The 25,043-nt window shown below is 41.7% G+C and overlaps 1 protein-coding gene across 2 annotated transcripts in view; it reads right to left on the bottom strand.

Annotated features, from left to right (window-relative positions):
- Positions 1 to 5,835: 5,835 nt before the first annotated feature.
- The window catches only part of LOC132532798 (palladin-like), a 39,785-nt gene continuing 20,577 nt past the window's right edge, over positions 5,836 to 25,043 (bottom strand). The window contains exons 2-3 of one of the 2 annotated variants that reach the window (XR_009544763.1): positions 8,060 to 8,187; positions 5,836 to 6,467 (exon numbers count right to left, since the gene is read on the bottom strand). Coding sequence is in view for 1 of the 2 variants with exons in the window: in XM_060171971.1 (XP_060027954.1) it covers positions 8,134 to 8,187 (54 nt within the window). In the remaining variant the exon portion in view is untranslated. Of the gene's footprint in view, positions 6,468 to 7,835; positions 8,188 to 25,043 lie in introns of those variants that run through there. The other variant, XM_060171971.1, reaches the window with a different exon arrangement.

Genomic DNA, 25,043 nt, shown 5'->3' with positions numbered 1-25,043 from the left:
GGTTTTTCTATGTATACTATCATGTCATCTGCAAATAGGGAGAGTTTGACTTCTTCTCTTCCAATCTGTATCCCTTTAATTCCTTGCTCCTGCCTGATTACTATGGCAAGAAATGCCAACACTATGTTGAATAGTAATGGTGATAGTGGGCATCCCTGTCTAGTACCTGATCTGAGGGGAAATGCTTACAGTTTTTCATCATTGAGTATGATGTTGGCTGTAGGCTTGCTATATATAGACTCCACTATCTTGAGGAATTTTCCACCTATTCCCATTTTTTGTAGTGTTTTGACCATAAAGGGATATTGTATTTTGTCAAAGGCTTTCTTTGCATCTATTGATATGACCATGTGGTTTTTGGTCTTGCTTTTGTTGATGTGGTGGATTATGTTGATTGATTTACATATACTAAACCAACCTTGCATGCCTGGGATAAACCCCACTTGGTCATGATGAACAATCTTTTTAATATACTGCTATATTTGATTGGCTAGAATTTTTTTCAATATTTTAGCATCTATGCTCATCAGAGATATTGGTCTGTGGTTTTCTTTTTTGGTTGTGTCCCTATCTGCTTTTGGTATAAGAGTTATGTTGACTTCATAGAAGCTGGAAGGGAGTATTCCTGTGTCTTCAATCTTCTGAAGACTTATTATTATTTTTTATTTTTAATAAAAAAGATACATTGACAAAACCATAGGATAAGGGGGTACAATTCCACACAATTCCCATCATCAGAACCCCATATCCCATCCCCTCCCCTGATAGCTATCCTATTCTTTATTCCTCTGGGAGTATGGACCCAGGGTCATTATGGGATGCAGAAGGCAGAAGGTCTGGCTTCTGTAATGGCTTCTTTGCTGAACATGGGCATTGACCGGTCGATCCATACTCTTTTGGAAGTCTTTTAAAAGTAGACGTATTAACTCCTCCTTGAAGGTTTTGCAGAATTCAGTTGTAAAACTATCTAGTCCAGGACTTTTATTCTTGGGAAGGTTTTTGATAACTGTTTCAATTTTATTGGGTGTGATTGGTCTGTTCATGTTATCTAGTTCCTGTTTATTTAATTTTGGAAGTTTGTAGGTATCTAGGAAATTGTCTATTTCTTCCAGGTTCTCTAGCTTGGTGGTATATAGTTGTTTATAGAAGCCTCACATGATATGTTGAGTTTCTGCAGTGTCTGTTGTGATAGCTCCTCTTTTATTTACAATCTGATTTATTTGGGTCCTCTCCCTTTTTTGTTTTGTGAGTCTAGCTAAAGTGTTGCTGATTTTGTTCACTCTTTTGAAGAACCAACATTTACTTTTGTTGATCTTTTGTATGGTTTTCTTATTTTCAATGTTATTGATTTCTCCCTTAACTTTAGTTATTTCTGTTGTTCTGGTTGTTTTAGGGTTCCTTTGTGCTTCTTCTTCTAGATCTTTAAGGTGTGCAATCATTTGTGCTTTTGCTTGTTTCCTAATGTGTGCTTGTATGGTTATGAACTTCCCTCTCAGTACTGCCTTAGGCATGTCCCAAATATTTTGATAGCTTGTGTCTTCATTTTCATTGAACTCTTGAAACATTTTGATTTCTTCCTTTATTTCCTCTTTTACCCAGTAGTTGTTAAGTAGTGTACTGTTGAACTTCCACATTTTGGGACTATTACTAATCTTTTGTTTATTGTTAAGTGTTAGTTTAATTTCACTGTTGTCTGAGAAGGTGCTTGGGATGATTTCAATGCTCTTGAATTTGCTGATGCTGTCTTTGTGGCCTAACATATGGTCTATCCTTGAGAATGACCCAGGTGGACTTGAGTATAATGTGTATTCTAGTTTCTTGGGGTGAATGACTCTTAAAATGTCTAATAGTTCTAGTATATCTATCTCCTCATTTAGCTCATCATGTCTTTATTGATTTTCTGCCTGGATGATCTGTCAAGTTGATAGAGTGGGGTGTTGAATATTTCTTCTTGGTTTAATCATTCTATATAATATGTTATGAGGTCCCTCTCTCAGTACTTTTCAAATTACTGATCACTCTTGCCTGGATTGATTTGGGTCTAAGTAAGGTACTTAAAGAGTTCACAGTTGTGGAAATTAATAGTTGTTTCAATATTTTTTCAATCCCTGAGTTGGAGTACAATGGCTGTTAAAGCTTCTTTTGTTCTTTTTCTTCCCTGTAGACTATGGCAAATGAGGGTTATTTAACTATAAGTAGGTTTCTTAGCTTAATCACTCACTCCTGACCAAGAGACAAATCATGGTGGGGGAGAGCTAATGTAATGGTTATGTAAAAAGACTCCCACACCCCAAGGATCCAAAGCTCTGGGCTCAATTCAGGTTCTCTGCCAAGCCAGGCAGCACTGCTGGGCCCTGTGAGTTTCTAAACAAGTCCTGTTTTTAGTCTGTGGGTTCTGAGGCAAGAATTCATCATGTTCTCATCAGGAGAACAATGTGGAAAGACTCCCATTATACAGCCCCACCACTAGGCCATTAGGGTGTAGATCTTCTCCTGAGTTTCCTGATCAGTTCTCTGCCCTCCCTAATGTCGGCACAGGGTCTCCCCCCTGCTGCTCCAGTCTTTGAGGGCAGTAGCAATGGAGACTCACAGTTGCATTTGGTGAGTCTTAAGGGAGTCCTCTCCTCCCTTCATCAGTCTTTTTCTTTGTAAAACAGACTGGAGTTGGTGCCTCAACCAGTAAACTGCAGCCTGTTACAGCCGCTCTGCAGTAGAAACAGGCTTTAGCCCCAGGAATCTCTCTTTAGCTCCTTAGGGTCCTCTCCATCCCTGAGCCACATGTGTTTCCACTCACTGGGATTTAGTGGGTTCCCAAAGTTGTTCTATAAATTTTTTTATTTACTTTAATGAGTGTGTACATGAGAGAGACAGGCCAGACCTCTGCTCAACTCTGGCATATGGTGATTCCATGGATTGAATCTGAGACATCTGATGCCTTAGGCAATGAAAGGCTGGTACACTATTTCCCTGGCCCAGAAAGATTGATAAAAAAAAGACTGGTGTCTAGGTATGAAGTACTGCCTTTGTGAGGTTGAATTCTGAATTCAACAGTGAGAGAGTGAATGGTCTTGTACTTCACTGATGGGCTAGTTCTCTGGATGGACCAGAGGTTTAGCTTTGAAGTAGAGAACCGAAGTAGATGTCTCTGCTAACCCAGAAGTGAGGGCATAGGGCTAGAATGGGAGGGAAAATGTGAGTGGAAGGAACAATAAAGAGTAGTGATGAAAAGAGGCTAGGGGAGTGTAGAGAGAGTGAGACGGGTAAAGTAAAATGGTGATGAATGAAAACTAGTCTTTTGGTGGTGATCATATTGTAGTATATAAATTATTTGAATCATAAAGTTGTGTACATGAAACTTATGTATTTTTTTACTTTTATTTTATTTTTATGTTTTCTGCAACCCTTTATTTTAATTTTTTGTACATGCATAACATTTCTCAGTTTTCCACATAACAATACAACCCCCACTAGGTCCCCTGTCATCCTTTTCCATACAAACTTATGTATGTTACAAACCTATGTTATCTCAGGAAAAAAAAAAGAGGCTAATGACTGTTTTCCAGTGGGAGAGGCTAGATCCACTTATAGTTCTAAAGCAGTGATTCTCCATGGATGGTGATGTGCAGAGGATGATCTGGACATTTGTGAATGGACATTTTGTTGTTATAATACTAGTATTTAGAACTATGAGGATGGCACCGGGAATGCAATGTGAAAACTGTCCCAGAAAATGGAGACTTTTCTCACGCCCCATGTAATTTTTGAAAATTTTATCAAAGTTGCTTTGTTCTCTGCAAGCCTACGGGTTGCCATTCATTTACTTGAAGCAAATAGTTGTGCAGTGTACAATATGCACAACTACCAGAGAGATCCTAAGCTTGACAGTGATTTTGGTGGAAAAATTTGTTCACAATGACACAAGTCTAAATTTAACTTTGTTTTACCTTTAATCCCAGAGTCTTTTTGCATGTTTTTTTTTTTTTTTAAACATATACCGGATTTTTTTGGAGTGCAACCCTGTGGCTATTGAGAAGGAGACTATCCTGCCTTTATAGACTCTTACCAAGAATTGTATCCCATGTCAGAAACCACCACATGATCATATAGGAATATCACTTGTAGCCCTTAAGTCACCAGTTCATGTGGTGAGGCACTAATGGCTGTCCCATCATGTGGTTTTATGTTAGGTGCAAGCATTTAACTTCTTTATTGCTCCTGAGCATTTACATACTGGACTATGTATTATTTTATTATAACTACCATTTCTTTCTCCTTTATAATACAGTTAGGTCAATATATTGATTTTTTAAAAAAAATTATGTGCATAGGTTGGTGATATTATGTCTGCATTTCATCCTGGGATGGTAAATGGGGCATGACAAACCTGGTAATAAAAGGAGGCTGTGAGTTTGATGGACTGAAAGCTATGGCCCAGAGAATTCCAGTCTCCATAGCTTCTCTAGGAAGCCTTCCCTGATGACTTTAAGTTCATAACCTTACCCAAAGCTTGCTTTCCTGCCTTCGCGCAATGAAATCTTTGTTAAATCTACACAAACTTCCCACATACAGTCTTGAAATGGTCACGCTTTATGGCCTGACCCAGACCCTGGAGAAAAGCATACTAACTTGATTCATCGACCGGAAATGTACAAAGTGTTGACAGGCCCTATGGCAAACAGGAGAGAAGAGCACCATAGGAAAGTAATGCAAAGACCAGAAAACCCATCACTCAACTTGAGAGAGCTGGAATGGAGAGATCTTGAATGCTAGAACAGAAATCGCATGATAGTCTTATCTACATAAAGACTTGATTCAGGGTTGGCAAAATAGCTCGCGATTCAGGTTCAAGTTTGGTCCACACTGCATTGGAGGAAACTTCAGTGTTGTGGTTTATTTCCCTCTCTCTCTCTCTCTCTCTCTCTCTCTCTCTCTCTTTCTCTCTCTGTGTGTGTGTCTTCTGCCTCTTCTTCTTTCTAAGAAAGTCAGTCTGGAACATTGAAGCACTGGTAATGACAAAAATTAAAAAATAAATTAAAAAAAAGACAGATTTGGAAAAAAGTTAGCAATGAATCATTGAAAAAACAAACAAGCCACCTAGATTCTGGGACTACTGAAAAACAATGTATTGGGGGGGCTGGGGCTGGCACACTGGGCTGAGTGCGCATGTTACAGTTTGCAAGGACCATGGTTTAAGCCCCCAATCCACACCTGAATAATGGGAAACTTCGTAAGTGGTGAAGAAATACTGCAGGTATTTCTCTTTCTTTCCCTATCTCCCCCTTACTACTTAATTTCTCTCTGTCTCTATAAATAAAATATTAAAAATAAAATAATGTCTTCTAAGTCCTAAAGAAGATTTGGGAATGGTAATAATAGATTACTTTAAGTTGTTCCTATAGCATACCTCTCATCTTGTAAGGTTATTTATAAGACTGGGGGTGATTCACAAATATATATGCAATAAAAACAACAACAACAAAACCCTGAATGCACTGGAAGTTCAAAGATAAGACACATTAAGGAGTGAAAAAAACATCTGCTGTGATGAGAGGGTGACTTCAAAGTGACTTCTGCAGGCAAAGAAGCATCCTTCATATATGGGAAGATTGGTCAAGTGCAGAGGCAGGGTTTAGATAAGTTAATGGATGATAGTGTCGTAAAGACTGATTAGGGGGAGCCAGGCAGTGGCGCAGCGGGTTAAGTGCACGTGGTGCAAAGTGCAAGGACCTGCTTAAGGATCCCAATTTGAGCCCCTGGCTCCTCACCTGCAGGGGAATTGCTTCACAAGAGGTGAAGCAGATCTGCAGGTATCTATCTTTCTCTCCCCCCTCTCTGTCTTCCCCTCCTCTCTCCATTTCTCTCTGTCCTATCCAACAACAATGACAGTAATGACAACAATGATGATAAACAACAAGGGCAACAAAAGGGAAAAAAAAAAAAAGACTGACTAGGAGGAATTCGGCTCCTCTGGAGATAGGCACTGCACTAGCAATGTCTGGAGGACAGCTACCCATTCCCAATGACAGCCCTTTTGTGCTAATCTGAAGCAGAAGCAAGGAAGCAATGATAGGGTTTCCAGTTATTTTGGGGGTTCCTCAAGTAGATATAATAATTCACTTTTTAAAATTTTATTTATATAATGGAAATATTGACAAGAACATAGGATAAGAGGGATACAATTACACACAATTCTCACCACCAGAGCTCTATATCTGATCCTCCCTTGAAAGCTTTCCTGTTCTTTATCCCTCTGGGAGCATGGACCCAGGATTGTTATGGGGTGTAGAAGGTAGAAGGTCTGGTTTCTATAATTGATTCTCTGATGATCATGGCTGTTGGCAGGTCGATCCACACTCCCAGCCTATCTCTCTTTCACTATTGGGGTAGAGCTCTGGAGAAGTGGGGTTCCAGGACACATTGGTGAGGTAGGTTGTCTGCCTGCGGAAGTCACATTGGTGTCTTGGTAGCTGAAAAGTATTAAGATATAAAGCAGAATAAATTGTTAAATAATCAGGAGTCTAAAGGCAAGAATATAGCAGATGAGATTTGGGGTCTCCATTTTGGAAAAAACTACTAGATCTATTTTATGTACATTCCAAGGGGCCCATGACTTTACTGATTTTTGCTTGAGCCCAACAGCTAACATGAAGGTGGACCAAAGGTATTGTCTGGGGAGATAGTGTCAGAGTTGGAATTAGGATTAGAAAGCTAGATCAGGGAAGAGAGTAGCTTCCAAATATGGAGAAAGTATATAAATGTTGTTAACTATAAACCCCATTGGTTTGATCTGGGACCCATGTTCGTCACAGCAGCCTGTGTAACCTCTGCATCCCATTAGGTCTGAGCTCGCATTCTGTGGTCACAGTTAAGAACATTCAAGGCTGCACTTATTTCAGGACACATCTTCCTTGAGTGGTAGAGTATGGTAGCCGAATCTTCATTTGAAGGATGGGGCTGTTCCTACTATTGTTGATCCTCACAGAGGACAAGGGCCTATAGAGGCCCCCAAACAGGTACACTATGTTGCTCCTGATTGTTGGGTAGTTGCCATCTCCCCCTGGCTTCTGCTTAACCATATGCCTATATAGGGATTTTACTGATCCAAAGCTTTGGTCTATTTACATAAATCACTTTTACATAAAGCACTCCAGGGCATTGGTGGTTCTATGATAGGATTCTCTCCTGCTCCACCCCCTCCTTGTCACACACTGATCCCTTCTTTGTCACACTCTGATTTTCACCAGTCACTTTTCTCTCCACCCTCTCTATATCACATCCTGTTTCCACCCTACTTGGAGAGTATAAAAACAGCTGCTCTTCTGATTAAAGACACTTGGAAATTGCTTTCCGGCTCTGAGAGTTCCAGAGTGTATCTCCTGCGGAAGTTGGTGCAGCACGAGTTCCTGATCCCTCTCCCACACAGCAGCCTAGATCAGCTCCAGTTGAGTTCTCTCCAACCCAGAGAGCACTAGCTCGGGAAGAAGTACCCTCAGGCTATCCCGGCACCTGATGGAGATGACCAGTGACAGAATCCACTTTTTTTTTTTTAATGTGATGCTAAGAAACAGACCTATGGTGTTTTACAAGCAAGGCATAAGGGCATGAACTCTATCTCTACCCTATTTATTGCCCAATTTTTACTTTTTTAAATTAGAGTATGTGTGTGTGTGTGTGTGTCCATGCGTGTGTGTGTGTGTGTGTGTGTGTGTGTGTGTGCATGCATGGGTAAGAGAAGGAAGTGGGAGATGGACACACACACACACATATATATATATATATATATATATAATATATATATATATATATTTCCCCATTTTTTCTATGATCCTGCCTTCTCTTCCTAAGTCACGCTGACACCTATTGCTACTGTCCTTCTTTTTTTCTTCTCTCTCTGGGTCCTGATGGAATTGAAATTCAGAACACCCTGGTCATCTTCACCTAACTTTTCTCCCCCTATGCGAGTATGGGCCAAAGTTCTTTATGGGGTGCATAAGGTGGAAGGCCTGGTTTCTGTAATTGCTTCTCTGCTGGACATGGACATTGGCAGATCAATCCATACCTCCAGCCTGTTTCTGTCTTTCCCTAGTTGGGTAGGACTCTGAAGAGGTGAGGGTCCAGGACATATTGGTGAGGTCATCTGCCCAGGGAAGTCAGGATGAAGTTGTAGTAGCATCTGCAACTTGTTGGCTAAAAGGCAGTAAGATATAAAGCACGACAAAATGTTTAATAAACAGGAGCCAAAAAAAGTAGGAATAGAACACATGAGAATAGGGTTTTCAAGAAAAAGAAGCTAGGAAGTCTATTTTAGGTATGTTTCTAGGGGCGTATGACTAGTAATTTTAGAGAAGAGGGAAGTGGTTAGGTCAGACACAAAATGGAAAGAGGACTTTATAGTGTGCATGTGTATTTTAGTTCAGAGGAAGCATGAAGCAAAACCCAGTGGAAGTATAGTGACAGTGTTTTCAATTCCTGTTTATTAACCATTTTGTTTCACTTTATGTCCTACCATCTACCAGACACCAAGTTGCAGATGCTACCATTATTCCACCCTGACTTCTTTGGGTAGAGGACCTCACCAATGTGTCGTGGAACCTCACCTCTCCAGGGCCTTACTCCGTTAGGGAAAGATAGAAACAGGCTGGGGGTATGGATCGAACTATCAACACCTAATCCAGCAGAGAAGCAATTAGAGAAGCCAGAATTACTACCTTCTGCACCCTAAAAGCAACTTTGTTCCATACTCCCAGTGAGGGAGAAGTGATAAGAGAAAGAATATAAGAGGGCTCTGAACTCCAGCTCCATCAGGTCCCAGAGAAGAGAGGATGAAAGGGGGAGAGATATTTGGATATAGTAATAGGGTTATGAGTGGCTTGGAGGGGAAGAGAGGATTGGACCTGGAGGAAAAGGGGGGCAATTATATACAAATGTGGATAGTTAGTTGTAGAGATGACAGTTAACACATGTCTGCAACCCTGGGAGAACCATGATGATTTGCAATGAAGGGGCTTGGGATTCAGAACTCCGGTGGTGAGAACGGTATGGAATTATACCCCTATTGACATGTAATTTTGTAAATCACTCTTGAATTGCTAATAAAAAATATTAAAAAAAAAAGTATAGTGAGTATGTAGTGAAGTTAGTTGGCTTCATTGCTGGGGTTCTGGACTCAGAGACCGCCAAAGGTATATCCACTAAATAGATGGCTGACTTTAAACAAGTAATGTACATCTGTCTGAGCTTCAGTTTTCTCCCCACCCCCCTTTAAAATGGGTTGTAGAAACTAAATAATGTAGCTTACTACAAGCTTACTACAAGCATATGGTAAGTACTCAATAAATCTTGTAAATGTTTGTTGTGTGTTATTACTCCCAAGAAAAGGACAAGTTTTTATTTTGTTATTACTATTTTTTATTTTTAGCTTTCTCTCTTTCCTTACTGATTTAGCCGGTGAAGGATGGCTTTAGGACTTTAAGGGAGGTGGGATGGGAATGGAATGAAGGAATATGTGACTTGCTCTCCACCTATTCAGAGAAACCTACACAGTCAAGTTCTGGTTCTTTTTTTATTATTTATAAAAAGGATACATTGACAAAACCATAGGATAAGAGGGGTACAACTCCACACAGTTCCCACCACCAGAACTCCGTATCCCATTCCTTCCCCTGATAGCTTTCCTATTCTTAACCCTCTGGGAGTATGGACCCAAGGTCATTGAGGGATGCAGAAGGTGAAAGGTTTGGCTTCTGTAATTGCTTCCCCTGCTGAACATGGGTGTTGACAGGTCGATCCATACTCCCAGCCTGTCCCTCTCTTTCCCTAGTCGGGAAGGGTTCTGGGGAAGCAGAGCTCAAGGACACATTGGTTGGGTTGTCTGTCCAGGGAAGTCTGGTTGGCATCATGCTAGCATCTGGAACCTGGTGGCCAAGAAATGAGGGTGATCTACTGTTCACAGACTAAGTGCAGGGCAGAAGGTAGATAATATAATGGTAATGCAAAGAGAATCTCATGCCTGAGGCTCCAAAGTCCCAGTCCCAGGTTCAGTCCCCTGCACCACCATAAGACAGAAAACTGAGCAGTGCTCTGGTTTAAAAAAAAGAGTAAGTGCATTAGAAATGGAAATTAGTCTGTTAGCCCCAAGAGTCAACTAGGTAAGAAACATAGAATGATTATCTTACAAGCATTCATGCTCCCCTTTTATATCGGTGCTCAGGAATGATACTCTCTCTAGTTCTGTCTTGTATGAATGTCTCTTGATCAACAGCAGTCCTATGAGGACTCTGAGTCTATCCTGGATACAGGGGAAAGGGTGCTGAGAGCAATAGCTTAGTGATGTCTGCTAGAAACAGGATAAAGCCAGTGTCAGCTTGGCTGGAGGGGAAGAAACCAAGTCAGCTCACAATGGTCAGACCTGAGTTATAGCCAGCCTTCCTGGATGTGGTAGGGAGGGGGGAGACTTTACCAGAGAGGCAGGCGACCTGTCTTCTAAGGAGTCCTCTGTAATGCCCAATGGTTCATTTCCTTAGGGTGTCACTTGATTTACTATTTGCCTATTTTTCCCCATGTAACTATAAATTCCTTAGAGTGATATCCAAGGTGTACAGGGAAATCACAGGAGTTTAGAATTGGAAGAGATCCTAGAGGTTATAGCAGACACTGCCACTGCACATCCCATACCCTTTACTACACCAAGTTGGTGCTCCAAACCTAGTTTCTAGCCACCACTATTTACAGTTATTTGCCCAAGAGCATTCTCCAGTCATTGGTACTCTTTTATTATTATTTTATATTGCCACCAGGGTTTTCACTGGAGCTTTGAGGCTGTATGAGTGGTGATTCCCAATGGCCATTTTTCCCCCTTTTATTTGTTTTTAATTTGATAGGACAGGACAGAGAGAAATTGAGAGGGAGGGAGAAAGAGAAACAGATGCTGGCAGCCCTGTTAAGCTTCCTTCCTGCAGGTGGGGACTGGGGACTTGAACCCAAGCCCTTGCATATGGTAACATGTGAGCTCATTTGGGCACATGCCTGCACCGGTACACCTTTAAATAGCAACTCGTAGGCAGTTCTACACTATGACCAACAATCTTGTTGTGTAAATATCAGTTCTTTCATCCTATGAAAGGGTGAACTCTCAGAAGTTGTTTCTCAGTGCCCCCCAGTGGAGTAAGCTCCAGGTGGGCTAGTTTTCTTAATAACACACCTCTACTTGGTTTCTTTTTCTTTCTTGATTCACTACAATACTCCCAGGGAAGTGATTTCTGGGGGTCACCTCCCCAAAATACAATCTGCTCAAATGCCCATCTCAGCGTCTGCTGTGTCAAACTGAGGCAGTGCTTATCAGACTGAACCACTTTGTCTGACTGAAGTGAGATGATTTTCAGGACATGCCTGTCTACATGTTCTGGGTGTAAATAGCACCTCCTTAGCAGGCCCTATACAGTGCTCAGAGAGAATCATAACATTTGCATATTAGGAAGAATTTTCTTCCACCAACTCAGGAAATGATTCCTCCACCACCCACCAGGGAAATCTTGTAAGTAGAAGCCCTATGATGGGACCTCCCTCTGGCTTTTCTCTCACCAGCCGCCTGTTCCTTACAACCCCACCCACGCAGTAGAGCCTTTCTGACTTGATATTGCAGGACGCTGTCACTTGAAATTAATTGCAACTAATTAAAAATGATCCGGTTAGGACAATTGCACAATGGTGCTCTGGAGACTACTTCATTCCCAGAGGTTTGGTGGCATTTGTGGCTGCTGCAGCCCCAGCTGGCCAGCAGGGGCCATACATCATCTTGTCATTTTACATTGTTATTTCTCTGAAAGCAGCAATTTAAAAGAGTCTCAGATGAACCTTGAGCAACTTCGCACTAAAAAGAAAAATGTTACTGTCCAGGATCTGTAAAATATAACATATAGGCTCAAAGAAGCCACTTGACATGAAAAGCGACCTTAAGTTTATGCCGTGGTTTGCATATAATATATAATGTAGTAAAAGGATCCACAAAATAGGCAGTGGGTGTGAGCATCGATCCTCAGTCCCTCTGTTCATACTGGGTCACCTCACTGTTCCTAGTTATTATCCTGTTATACCTTTTCTCATGTAAGAAGTCAGGACAGCTTCTAACCCTATGGGTTCTAGGGACTGCCATCTCCACCCACTTATTTAGTTGGAGACCCAAGGCCTTTCCTGACTAAAAGGACTACAAGTCCTCATGTGGCCCAGCCACTTTCCAAGCTGGTCTTAGAAGTGGCAGTCCTATTAGGATAACTCTCAGGCTTAGAAAGGGTTCAGGAAATTCAGAGTTGAAGCAATGAGCCCTGTAAAAGAGCCACATGGCCCCCACACTTCATTTCAAATGATCTCATGTGACTCGAATGAATTTTGGCTCTGTGTCCTTGAGCTACAAATCTCTCCTGTCAGCTCAACCTGCTGTCCCATCTTGTTTCTGTGGTCTCCATAGCACCCTCTAAACTTCTTCATATCAGTAGGACAAGGGAGAGAGAGAGATAGGTATTTGAATAAAAAGAGGTGTGCCAGGAAAAAAAAGATTTCTAAAAAAGTAGAAAATTACTTTCCTAATCTTCTGGATTATTTTGCAAAAAATAAGGTGTCTTTCAAGGTTACTAATGATAAGAAGAAACCTCTACAAAACAGGAAAGCTTCAAAAATTAAAAAGTGAGATTTTTTTCCCCTTTTTTTCCCCCCCACCAGTGTTATCTCTGGGGCTTTGTGCCTGCACGACAAACCCACTACTCTAAGCAGCCATTTCCCCACCCTCCTTTTTTTCTTTCTTTATTCTTTTTGCAAGATACAGAGAGAAACTGAGAGGGAGAGACAAAGAGAGACATCTGCAACTTTGCTTCGTGACTTGTGAAGCTTCCCCCCTACAGGCAGGGTGTGGAGACTTGAACCATGGTCCTTGTGTATGAAAACATGTGTGTTATACTGGGTGCATGACAGTCTAGCCCCAAAGCAAGATCATTTTAAAAAAATAAGAAGTCTGGGGGTTAAATGGTAGCGCAGTGGGTTAAGCGCACGTGGTGTGAAGCGCAAGGACCAGTGTAAGGATCTGGGTTCGAGCCAGGGCTCCCTACCTGGAGGGAAGTCACTTCACAGGTGGTGAAGCAGGTTTGAAGCTGTCTCTCTTTCTCTCCCCGTCTTCCCCTCCTCTCTCCATTTCTCTCTGTCCTATCCTGTTGGGCTAGCATGGGGGTGCCTCTTTCTGGGCGCATACTCTCTGGGTTGGAAAGAATTCAACTGGAGCCAGCCTGGGCTGCTACTCACTCAGCGATGTGAGGGAGATGACTCAGGAACAGACTTGTGGCTGTGAGGCAATGTCATTCTCTATTGATCAGAGAGCCAAGGCTTTTAAAGGGCAGACCTGGAAGTAGCAAGTTGGAAACAGAAATGGCTAGGAAAGGGGCAGAGAAAGGCAAAAGGGACTGGAAAGGTAGGAACTTCCTTAGCAACTGTTGTGAGGGTTTTAACTGGTAGGATTAATGATACCCTGCAGGCAGGGAGGGTCTTGAGGGTAGAAAGAAGATAGATCAAAGGAATGCAATGGGTGGGGATCTTTCAGGCAAAACAATCATCCTGTAGATAGGCCATAGTATCAGGAATGCAGGGTGGAGCAGGGGGAGCTGGCTTAATGTTTTAAGGAATGCCAGGCTCCTGGAGGCAGAAAAATGCAGGGTGCCTTGTGATGCTCTCCACAATTTCCTGACACTATCCAACAATGATGACATCAACAACAACAACAATAAAACAAGAAGGGCAACAAAAGGAAAAATAATAAAAAAATTAAATGAAGTCTATAAACATTCATTAAAACAATATTTGAAAAAGGAAAACAATATCTCTGTGAATAGGAGAACTAGCTTACTCATGTATAGTATTTCTGCTTTAAAAAACATCTTTAGGACTGGGATGTGACTTAGTCATATCAGTCTCACATGTGGTAAACAAATACTGTGTGTGAGACACTGGATTTAATCCCTGGCACCACAAGGAGCACTGTGGACAGCATCAAAGGAACTCTATGGATGGTGGAGCTATACTTTAGTGTCTTGTCTCTTTTTCTTTTCCTTCTCAAAACTATAGAATAAAAATTGTACCAGAGAAGTGGTTCAGTAATATCACACATGTACAAGACCCCTTATTCATTCACTGGCACTGCATCAAAAAAGGGCAGGATCTTTACAATTGAAGACCCAGAAGAAATATAAAAGACTATACAGATAGAATTAAAAATAGAAAGAAAATATGCAAAAGTTTATGTGATGACTAAAGTTTGACTCTGAGTTTCTTGGAGGTCAAAGGAAAAGAAGAAGCATTACAAATGTCATATGGTCCTTAGGAAAACACACAAACAAACAAAACATCCCCTTAGAAGAAACGGATTTTTTTTTTTTTTGCATGGATCTCATGGGAGTCATGCAACATTCTTCACAGTACCATAACATGTCAAGGGTAACCTTGTGCAGGCCTCTACATTAGAAATCAGGGCTAAGACCTGATGAAAGCACCTTCTAGGAGATCCAGGAGATGTGGATCAAATATGTGGTTCATTGACAGATGGTTTCATTCAGGAATGAGACTTAGATGAAGAATGTAAAGAGTAATTCCAACTGCACCTCCAAATTATTCCCCATGTACTATGTTTCTTTCAGCTCTGTTTTTATTAGATACAGGGATCCAAACAATCTGATGCTCTTGTTTCAAAAGTCTAGAATGCAGGCCTTCTGTGTGACTGAGGCCTGGATCTAGATATATAAATCACAGTATACCTGTACAGCTGGAATACAATGCAGCCATCAGTAGGAACAAGGGAGATGAAAGTGGTGACAGGGAAAGTTGTGTAAGATGTTTTCTAGGTGAAAAAGTAAGTTAAAGTATAATAGGTATTATATGATATTGCTTGTATTAAAATACTAATAATAGCAGCTGAGGAGAAGGCTAACGGCATAGAGCATAGGAACAACATTCATGAGGCCCCAGGTCCAATCCCTGGCATCATATATAATAGAGTGAACCTGGCTTTATTTCTATTTCCCTCATGAATAAATGAATCTGAAAATGAAATATTTAAACAATATGAATATAGAAAATTTCTGGAAAGGTAAAAAAAGAAGTTAGTGGTAGTGTTTAAATGTGGATGAGAGGAAATTTTATATTCCATCTAAACCCTTATTACTATAATAACATTACTTTTTACTATTTGTTTAAAAAATTACTAGTGATAGAAAGAGAACCAGGGCATCACTCTGGAATATGCAGTTCCTGGGTTTGAACTCAGTACTTCATGTTTACAAGTCTTTCATTCTTCTGTGCCACTCTCACTACTTTTATTTTAGAGGATCAGGAGATAACTCACTTAATAGAGTGCACACTTTTTCATGCATGAGACGCTGGGCTCGAGACCCTGACCACCAGATGGAAGCACTGTGCAAAAGGAGAGTTCCACAAACAGTGGAGCAGTGCCATGGTGTCTTTGTTCCTCTCTGTCTTTCTCTCCCTTTCTGTCTCATGTCCTCTATCTGGAAGAAAAGAGTCTGCTTGATGCCATGGGAGTATGTAGGCATGTAGGCCCAGTGAAGCCCTAGAGGAAAACAACAACAATAATGAAAGCAGGAATGATAATATTAATATTTTTTAGAAAGTAAGTCAAGAAAACTATGCAATTTGTTAAGAAGAAAGCAGATCAGTATTACTAAAAAAGTAAATGTGAAAGGAGAATCTGAATATAGATTAATTTAAAAATGTTTCTCTGGGGGAAATAAGAGCGCAGCATATTTTTATTTTTTTAAATAAATTCTTTAAAGATTATTTATTTATTAAAAGATAGGAGGAGAGAGAGAAAGAACCAGACATCAATCTGGTACATGTGCTGCCGGGGACCAAACTCTGGACCTCATGCTTGAGAGTCTAATGCCTTAGCCACTGTGCCACCTCCCAGACCATAGACTATTTTTACTTTTTAAGTTAATCATTTCTGTAACATTTTTTTAATTTAAAAAATTTTTTAAATTTATTTTAAAAAGGAGACATTAACAAAACCATAGGATAAGAGGGGTACAACTCCACACAGTTCTCACCACCATATTCCATCCCCTCCCCTGATAGCTTTCCTATTCTTTATCCTCTGGGAGTATGGACCCAAGGTCATTGTGGGATGCAGAAGATGGAAGGTCTGGCTACTGTAATTGCTTCCCTGCTGAACATGGGCATTGACTGTTCGATAATAAATAGGTACTGATCTATTCTCAAAGTTTCCCTAAGTTTGGTCAGTGGTCTCCCTCTTTTCTGCTTCTCTCATATAAATAAATAAATAAATTGGTCTTATTTAAAAAAAAAAGAAAGAAAAATCATTACTTTTATGGTAATGATTTAAAAATACACACAAGGGAGTTGGGTGGTAGTGCAGTGGGTTAAGGGCACGCGGCGTGAAGCGGAAGGACCGGCATAAGGATCCAGGTTCAAGCCCCCGGCTTCCTATCTGTAGAGGAGTCACTTCACAAGTGGTGAAGCACGTCTGCAGGTGTCTATCTTTCTCTTCCCATCTCTGTCTTCCCCTCCTCTCTCCATTTCTCTCTGTCCTATCCAACAACAATGAAATCAATAATAATAATAACTACAACAATAAAACAAGGGCAACAAATAAATAAATATTAAAAAAGAAGAAAAATATATATTTTCTTTAAAATAAAATAAAAACACACACATGTATGTGCGTGTGTGAGTATGTGGTGTATTTATTTACTTTGCTACTAAGATCATCACTGAGACTTGGTGCCTGTACAACTCCACTGTTCCTGGTGGCCATTTTTTAAATAAAGGGTGAGAGATAAAAAGGATATATATATACATGGAGAGAGAGAGAGAGATATCTTTAGCACTGTTCTACTACTTGTGAAGCTTCCCCATCTGCAGGTGGGGATCAGGGGCTTGAACATGTGTCCTCACACATGGTAATGCCTGCATTCACCCAGATGAGCCACCACCCAATTCCTAAAAATGATATTTAAAGTGAACCTGGGGCTGCCAGGTTGACTGATTTTTTATGAAAATTAGGAAATTTAATGAAGATTACCTCTGTAGTGCAGTGGACCAGAGGAGGATCTACAAGAAAGACAAGAACTTTTCTTAAGGAAAAGTTGGTCTATTTATCAATGATCTAGACATTAATTTTCTGACCTCATAAAACAGTGATGCTCATCTGGGAAGATGCTTTACACAATCCAGAGACTGATGTGCTTTTGAAAAAAAGCACTTAAAAATGACTTGTTTCATGATGAGGTGATATATTTGAACTTTCAATTTTGAACAGTTCTGGCTGTTCTCTTCTCTTTGCCTCTTCCCAAGATTCCCTCCTTCCAGCTAGGCTATTCTATGTTGAGTGCCACCGAGAAGAGATGGATCAGCAGAAAGAGAAAGACAAGGTTCATGCTGGGTTTTAACTTTCAAAAGCTTAGGGGAAAGGACTCAAGGAAAGGAGAAAAGTATATTGATTAGGGAGGGTAGCTCACTCTCAAGACTAGAAAATAGAGGGTCGGGCAGTAGCGCAGCGGGTAAAACGCACGTGGCTCCAGGCACAAGGACCGGCTTAAGGATCCTGGTTCGAGCCCCTGGATCGAGCCCCCAGTTCCCCACCTGCAGGGGAGTCTTCACAGGCAGGTCTGCAAGTGTCTATCTTTCTCTCCCCCTCCCTGTCTTCCTCTCCTCTCTCCATTTCTCTTTGTCCTATCCAACAATGACAACATCAACAACAATAACTACAACAAGAGTAAAACAACAAGGACAACAAAACGGAAAATAAATAATAAAAATTTTTTTAAAAAAGACTAGAAAATGGGGGGGGGGATCTGGAGAGGCCATACTGGGAGGGTTGGCCCTGGTGGGGCATATAGAGAGGCTAAATTAGCACTCAGGCCCATAGTCTCCATCTAAGGACTGAGATGTGGATCAAAAAGGGTCTAGAGCTCTGGAGGCTTCAGGCAGGCTTGCTTCCTTTCTATATTCTCTGTGTATCTGCTTAAGTCTTTTCTTTCTCTGCCAAACATCTATGAAATCTATGTGGCTGGACATGGCTTTTCCAGATTACGTGTCCTTGGTTGAATATTCAGAATTTGACTTATTTCTTAATTTTCTGCCCCTTATTCCTGGGTTATCTCTGATTGGCCCTATTTGGATCAGGTGCCCATCTCTGGATCAATCCACTATATTTGGGGTTTGGTACCTATGTATTTAACCTACAGGTATTAAGCCAACCTTATGAGGATTCAGAGAATGGGATGAGTAAACTAGAGGGGTTTCAATGTGTAGATAATGCAAAAATTCCGCTAGTCTATTCCTGGAAGGCTAGGAAAATTTCCCTTAGCTTTCAAAGCTTCCCTCACACATCATTTTATTTACTACTGTCTGGCAATTGCTTGGTCAACATGCTTTCCTACATCACTTAGTCTTTTTTTTTTTTTTTTTTTTGCCTCCAGCGTTATTGCTGGGGCTCGATTTCTGCGCTATGAATCCACTGCTCCTGGAGGTCATTTTCCCCAATTTTGTTGCTGTTGCCCTTGTTATTTTTTTATTGTTGCCACTGCTGTTGTTGTTGTTGTATAGGACAGAGAGAAATTGAGAGAAGAGGGGAAGACAGAGAGGGGGAGAGAAAGATAGACACCTGCTTCACTGCCCATGAGGCGACCACCCCTGCCGGTAGGGAGCTAGGGCCTCCAACAGGGATCCTTACACCTGTCCTTGCATTTAATGCCATGTGCGCTTAACCCACTGCACTACTACTAGGCCCCAGTCTTTCTTTCAATTAAAAAGTTTGTAATGGGTAGCCAAGTGATGGCACATGCAAGTACGAAGTTATTACCAAATGCAAGTACCAGGTTCAAACCTCCGCTTCCCACTTGCAGGGAGTCTGATTTATGAGCGGCAAAGAAGGTATTTATCTTTCTCTTCCTCTCTCTCTCCCCATCCTCTTTCAATTTCTCTTGGTCCTAGCTAATAAAAATTAGAAGAAAAAAAAAAAGAAAGAAAAAGTGCCCACCAGGAGCAATGGATTTGTCATGCCAGCACAGAACCCCCACCCATAATCCTGGTGGCAATTAAAAAAAAGTTCCAACAGCAATAACAACAACAAAATGGGAAAAGTGGCCTCCAGGAGCAGTGGGTTCATAGTGTAGGCACCAAGTCCCAGCGATAACCCTGGAGGCAAAAAAAAAAAGTTTTTACTGCATATTTCCCCATTACAAAAGCAACAAATGTTTATTGTAGGAAGATAGACTTTTTAAGTACAAGGCTACTGACTCTGCTGCTTTCAGCACATTTGTCTGAGACAGACTTTACCCCAAGGCTATATATATTTTAAATAATATATATATATATATTATTATTATTAAAAAAATTTTAATGAGAGGCCGGGTGGTGGCACACCTGGTTGAGCACACATGTTACAGTGTGCAAGGACCTGAGTTTGAGCTCCCGGGCCCCACCTGCAGGGGAAAGCTTCACAAGTGGTGAAGCAGGGCTGTAGGTGTCTCTCTGTCTCTCTCCCTTTCTATCACCTCCTTCCCTCTCGATTTCTGGGAAAAGAAAAAAAAAAAGATAGACTTTTATGTGGCAAGAAGCATGAGTTTCTTGAACTTACAAAATGAAAAATGGGGGCCAGGTGGTGGCACACCTGGTTAAGCGCACATATCACAGTGTACAAGGACCTGGGTTGAAGATCCTGGTCCCCACCTGTGGGGGAGTGAGGGGAAGCTTCATGAGTGGTGAAGCAGGGCTACAGGTGTCTCTCTGTCTCTCTCCCTCTCTATTTCTCTTCCCCCTCCCCTCTCAGTTTCTAATACATAAATAAATAAAAATTAAAAATTTTTTAAAAAAGAAAAGAAAAATGGCATGGGGGGCTGGGAGATAGGTTGGTGGGTAGAGTTCATAGCTTACCATACCTTAGGCCCTGATGTTGATCCCCAACACCACATGGAAACGCCACAAATAACACCTCCATGGTTGGGAAGCAGAGCTTTTGGTTCCTCTCATCTTTTTCCTTTCTCTTCCTCTGTTCTCTCTCTTTCGTAGTACATATATAGAATGAAAAAGATGGGCCAGGGAGACCACTCATAGGTATCCTGTAAGCATGAGGTCCTGAGTTGATTTCTGGCACTGCTGTGTAAAAAATGATGTGGAGGGCCTGCGGGAGAACTCACTAGGGAGGGTGCCTGGTTTATCATGTGCCGTATGCTTTACATTGGTTGGTTCTAGCCCTCCCCCGCCAAGAGAATTGGATCAGTCCAGTTAATTTCGCGGCCCGCTTGGCCCCGACCCAAAGGGGACCCCGGGAGAGGGTTCCTGAGTACAAGAGTTCCAGAGTTGCAGAGTTGGAGAGTTCCTGAGTTCGAGAGTAAGAGAGAGTGCTTGCGCCGCCGCAAAGAGACAGCCGAGTTCTGTTTGGTGATTAGTTTGTCTTAGTTTGTGAATCGTTGTTCCTGAATAAAGAAATACAGCTTCCCTGCCCAGCCGTGGTCTCCGCGTCTCTGTTACCCGCCGTGAAGCTAGCCGGCCCGGCAAGAGCCTCAGAAATTTTAACAACAATCATGTACATGACCCAGGTTTAAGCCAAATCCCCACTGTCCTGAGGGAAAATTTGATGCTGTGATGTCTTTCTATTTCTATTGGAAAATTTGACTCAGAGCAATGAACCACTGACAATAATAAAAACAAAAAATACCTTGTCCAAAGGGACAATATCTAGTGGTGTTTGCACTGAGCAGTGTGAGGAGGATTTATCTACTTAACCAGGGGACAGACTGAAGTCCATTGAAAATAGTGGCTAGGTTATCTTCAAATACTTGACTGATTTCATGATTGATTATATTCATACCACAGCCTGGCTAAGGTAGTTCAGAAATTTCCCTCAGTACAGGACAAAGTTATATTGTGTTGTCAGAAAAGTCGTGATGTACTTTTTGCATAGAAAAACGAGAGAAAAATAAGTCATGACTTTTTCAACAACCCAATAAAACCTAGTGGTAAAAAAAATTTTAAAAGCACAAGGACTGGTGTAAGGATCCCATTTGGAGCCCTCAGCTCCCCACCTGCAGGGGAGTCGCTTCACAAGTGGTGAAGCAGGTTTACAGGTGTCTGTCTTTCTCTCTCCCTCCCTGTCTTCCCCTCCTCTCTCTATTTCTCTCTGTCCTATTCAACAACAATAACAACAATAATAATAACTACAACAATAAAATCAAAAGGAATGAAAAAACTTCATAAAAATATTTTTTAAAAAAGAAAGATGAATGTATTATAGCATCAAGGTGCTGAGAAAGGAGAGGAATTGGCCTGCACATTTGGGTACAAGGGAAAAGACATCTCCAGACGCTGATATATTTATCTGTCTCTTGCTTCAATCCTTGGCATTAGTCATACTTCCCAAAATGTGTTCTATAGGTGGGGAACTAGGGGCTTGAGTCTGGGTCCTGTGCATGACAACAATGTGTGGTCCACTGAGTGTGGCTTTGTCCACTGGCTTTGTTAATAGATGTTAAGTGGGAAAAAGTTTCCATGGTCAAATTAATTGGGGAGATGTTGTATTAAAGAGTTAAGCAGGCTTCTTGACTTGAGGACTCTTAAGAGTCTTTTAAAAAATATTTTAATAAGAGATAAAATGAGAAATCAGAGCATTCTTCAGCTCTGGGTTATGGTGGTGCCTAGATTAAGACTGGGACCCAAGAGACTCAGGTATGAAAGACTATCTCCCTGGCCCCTCTCAAGAAAATTTAATATATAAATATAAACTATAAACCCAAGAGGGGGCTTGGGATTAAAAAAAAAAAACAAAAACTCCAAATATATATGATCACCGAATCCTTTGTTCCTGGGAATAGGCTACCTCAGAGTCTTCTTTGAGAAACACGCACATAACCTCATACCTATCAGGAGTGAATGTTATTTAAGAGCGAATTTAGTGTAATAGTTCCTCTTCACAAAGGAGGAAAGAGTAGGGGAAGACAAGGGAAGGAAAGAGAGACTGTAGGAAATGCAGCAAAGTCACAGCTGGGACTGGGGCTAGAAGTCAGCATCTCTGATCTCTAGGAAATCTGCTACTTTCCATCTTGACCTCTGGGGTTCTAAACTCTGGCTTAGCAGGCCTGCCTTGATCATTTGCACTCTCAGAGACACAGACATTTCTGAAAGGAATCCATGGAGACTTGGCAGTTTCACTCCTAACTTCACTTCTTTTTTCTGTGTTGTTGTGGTCCGGTGTCGGGCTGCACCGCGGAGAAGAGAGGGGAAGTCCGGAGCAAGGGGGTACACAAATCTTTATTATAGGATGGGTGGGTGGCTCAGGCCACGTGGAGTCAGCCTGGCCGTCCCCACTACCTGACCACGGGGGTGAGAGAAGGGAGAGAGATCTGCGAGAGAGAGAGCCCAGAGGGGGAGGGGGAGGGGGCTTTTTATTGGGCGACAACCAGGGGTGACATGTGGGGCCAGGATTGGTTGAAGGGGGCACTGCTAGGATTTCACGGGGCGTGGTAAAACCTGGGGGCGGAGACTGCATCAGAATAATTCCTCAGCAACATCTCCTCCTATTCCTTTATATCTAAATGGACACAGTAAAGAAAAATGGAATGGAGCAGGTTTAAATGTTTTTAAGGAATGCCGTGCTCAGGTGGGAAGATGTAGGACTTTCTGTGGAGGAGGGAAGGCTTAAATGGCTGCCAACCTTTGAGATTTATGCGTCCTCCTGTGCTCAACCCCTCTTTAGGGAGAGAGACTTACCTGGAGGGACTCATCTCATAGGTTTAAGTGCAGCCTGCTCAACCATCTCTTCACAATATCTCTACATCTTTTCTATCTTTCTATCTAGTAATAGCATAAGATGGTTCAAAGTCTGTAAAAGACTATCATGGAGCAGAAACCTTTTGGGCATAAACCTAAATGATATAACAAAACAGGAAGGGTCAAGTAGGGGAGTAGTAAAAGCCAGTGTGAAGTGAAGGGAAGGATTGGTGTGTAAAGGAGTGTTCCCTGCTTGGGGGAGGAAGGGGTAAGGGTACATAATGAGGGGGAGGCGGGATGGCATGACCCACCAAACAGAGGGGCTATTTGGCATTGTATAGTCCTCAAGGCAACAGTCTGTAAAGTCTATGAATTACTCAGGATCAGTCTATAAAAAACCAGCAGCGTGAAGGGAAATAAGCTGCTTTAAAATTGTGTAGAATGTCTATAGGGTATGCCAGAAAGTCTAATACAAGTCTCAGTCCAAAGTAGATGGCTAGGGGAAGAGTTGGCAGGGGATGAGATGCTGCATGAGGGAGGTCAGCCACTGGAATTCTGATTTTTTTTTTTTTAAGAAAGGATTAATTAACAAAACCATAGGGTAGGAGGGGTACAATTCCATACAATTCCCACCACCCAATCTCCATTTCCCACCCCCTCTCCTGATAGCTTTCCCATTCTCTATCACTCTGTGAGCATGGACCCAGGGTCATTGTGGGTTGCAGAAGGTAGAAGGTCTGGCTTCTGTAATTGCTTCCCCGCTGAATATGGGTCTTGACTGGTCGGTCCATACTCACAGTCTGCCTCTCTCTTTCCCTAGTAGGGTGGGGCTCTGGGGAAGCTGAGCTCCAGGACACATTGGTGGGGTCTTCAGTCTAGGGAAGCCTGGCCGGCATCCTGATGACATCTGGAACCTGGTGACTGAAAAGAGAGTTAACATACAAAGCCAAACAAATTGTTGAGCAATCATGGACCCAAAGCTTGGAATAGTGGAGAGGAAATGTTAGGGGGGTACTCACTGCAAACTCTAGTGCACTTCTGCTTTCAGGCATATATTTTGCAGTAGTTTACGGATACGTGTGAACATATGCTCTCTCTCACAGAAACTGGTGTATATCTAGGTTTTGGGACTTTGTTAGAAAGTGAACCACCTGAGATGAAATTAGAGTATACTATGAAAGGAAAGGTCTCACTCGAGTAATGAAGTTGAAGGGTTGTCATTCCACACGTGAAGTCTCTGGACACAGTCTGAAGTGAAGCATGTTGAGGTGGCAATCGTTGTGTTGGTTAGGTTGTGATCGGCAGATGCAATATTATTTGATATGGATTGGGAGAGGCATACGGGAAAGTGGGCCCTATCCAAGGGTTCCAGGACTGAGGGAAGTAGAGGTTCTATAGTGGAGATGTGAGGTTCCTGCTGTCATAGGGTTCATAAAGACAATGGAAAATTAATGTTATCATCGCATTATTTGGTAATTGGGTTAACTTTGAAAAGTCCTTTTGTTAGGGTTTGCTGTACAGTACCCAGTATCTTGTATATAGCTGTGCTATTGGTTGCTTCTGATCTACTTGGTATAGGCTTTTGAGAGAGTCTGCATATCAATTACACAGCCTATATATTAAAAAGATTCAGTTTGTGTTTTGAAAAACTTCGACACATACAATTAATTTTCCCCCTCTTATTAATTAACTAGTGATTTATATGACTACATTTTACTAGGAGTGTACATAAACACCATTCCCACCACCAAAAGACTGTGACCCATCCCTCCCACCCACTCCCACCCCCCACTGTCCCAGGAAGCTGCATGTCTACTCCTCACCACAGGGTTTTTACTTTGGTGCCCTACTTACAATTTGGTCAGATCCTGCTTTTAGTTTCCCTTTCAGATCTTCTTACTCAACTTCTGTTGATGAGTGGGATCATCCCATACTCATCTTTATCTTTCTGACTTAGCTCACTTAACATAATTCCTTCTAGCTGTGTCCAAGATGGGTCAGCGAAGGTGGGTTCATTGTTCTTGATAGCTGCATAGTATTCCATTGTGTATATATACCACAGCTTTCTCAGCCACTCATCTGGTGTTGGGCACCTGGGTAGCTTCCAGGTTTTAGCTATTATGAATTGTGCTGCTATGAACATAGGAGTACACACCTCTTTTTGGTTGGGTGTTATGGAGTCCTTGGGGTATAACCCGAGGAGAGGAATTACTGGATCATATGGAAGGTACATGTCTAGCCTTGTGAGAGTTTTCCAGACTGCT

This window comes from Erinaceus europaeus, chromosome 1, assembly GCF_950295315.1.
Source record: "Erinaceus europaeus chromosome 1, mEriEur2.1, whole genome shotgun sequence".
NCBI classification, from domain to species: Eukaryota; Metazoa; Chordata; class Mammalia; order Eulipotyphla; family Erinaceidae; genus Erinaceus; species Erinaceus europaeus.
This window is presented reverse-complemented; position numbering and strand designations above follow the sequence as displayed.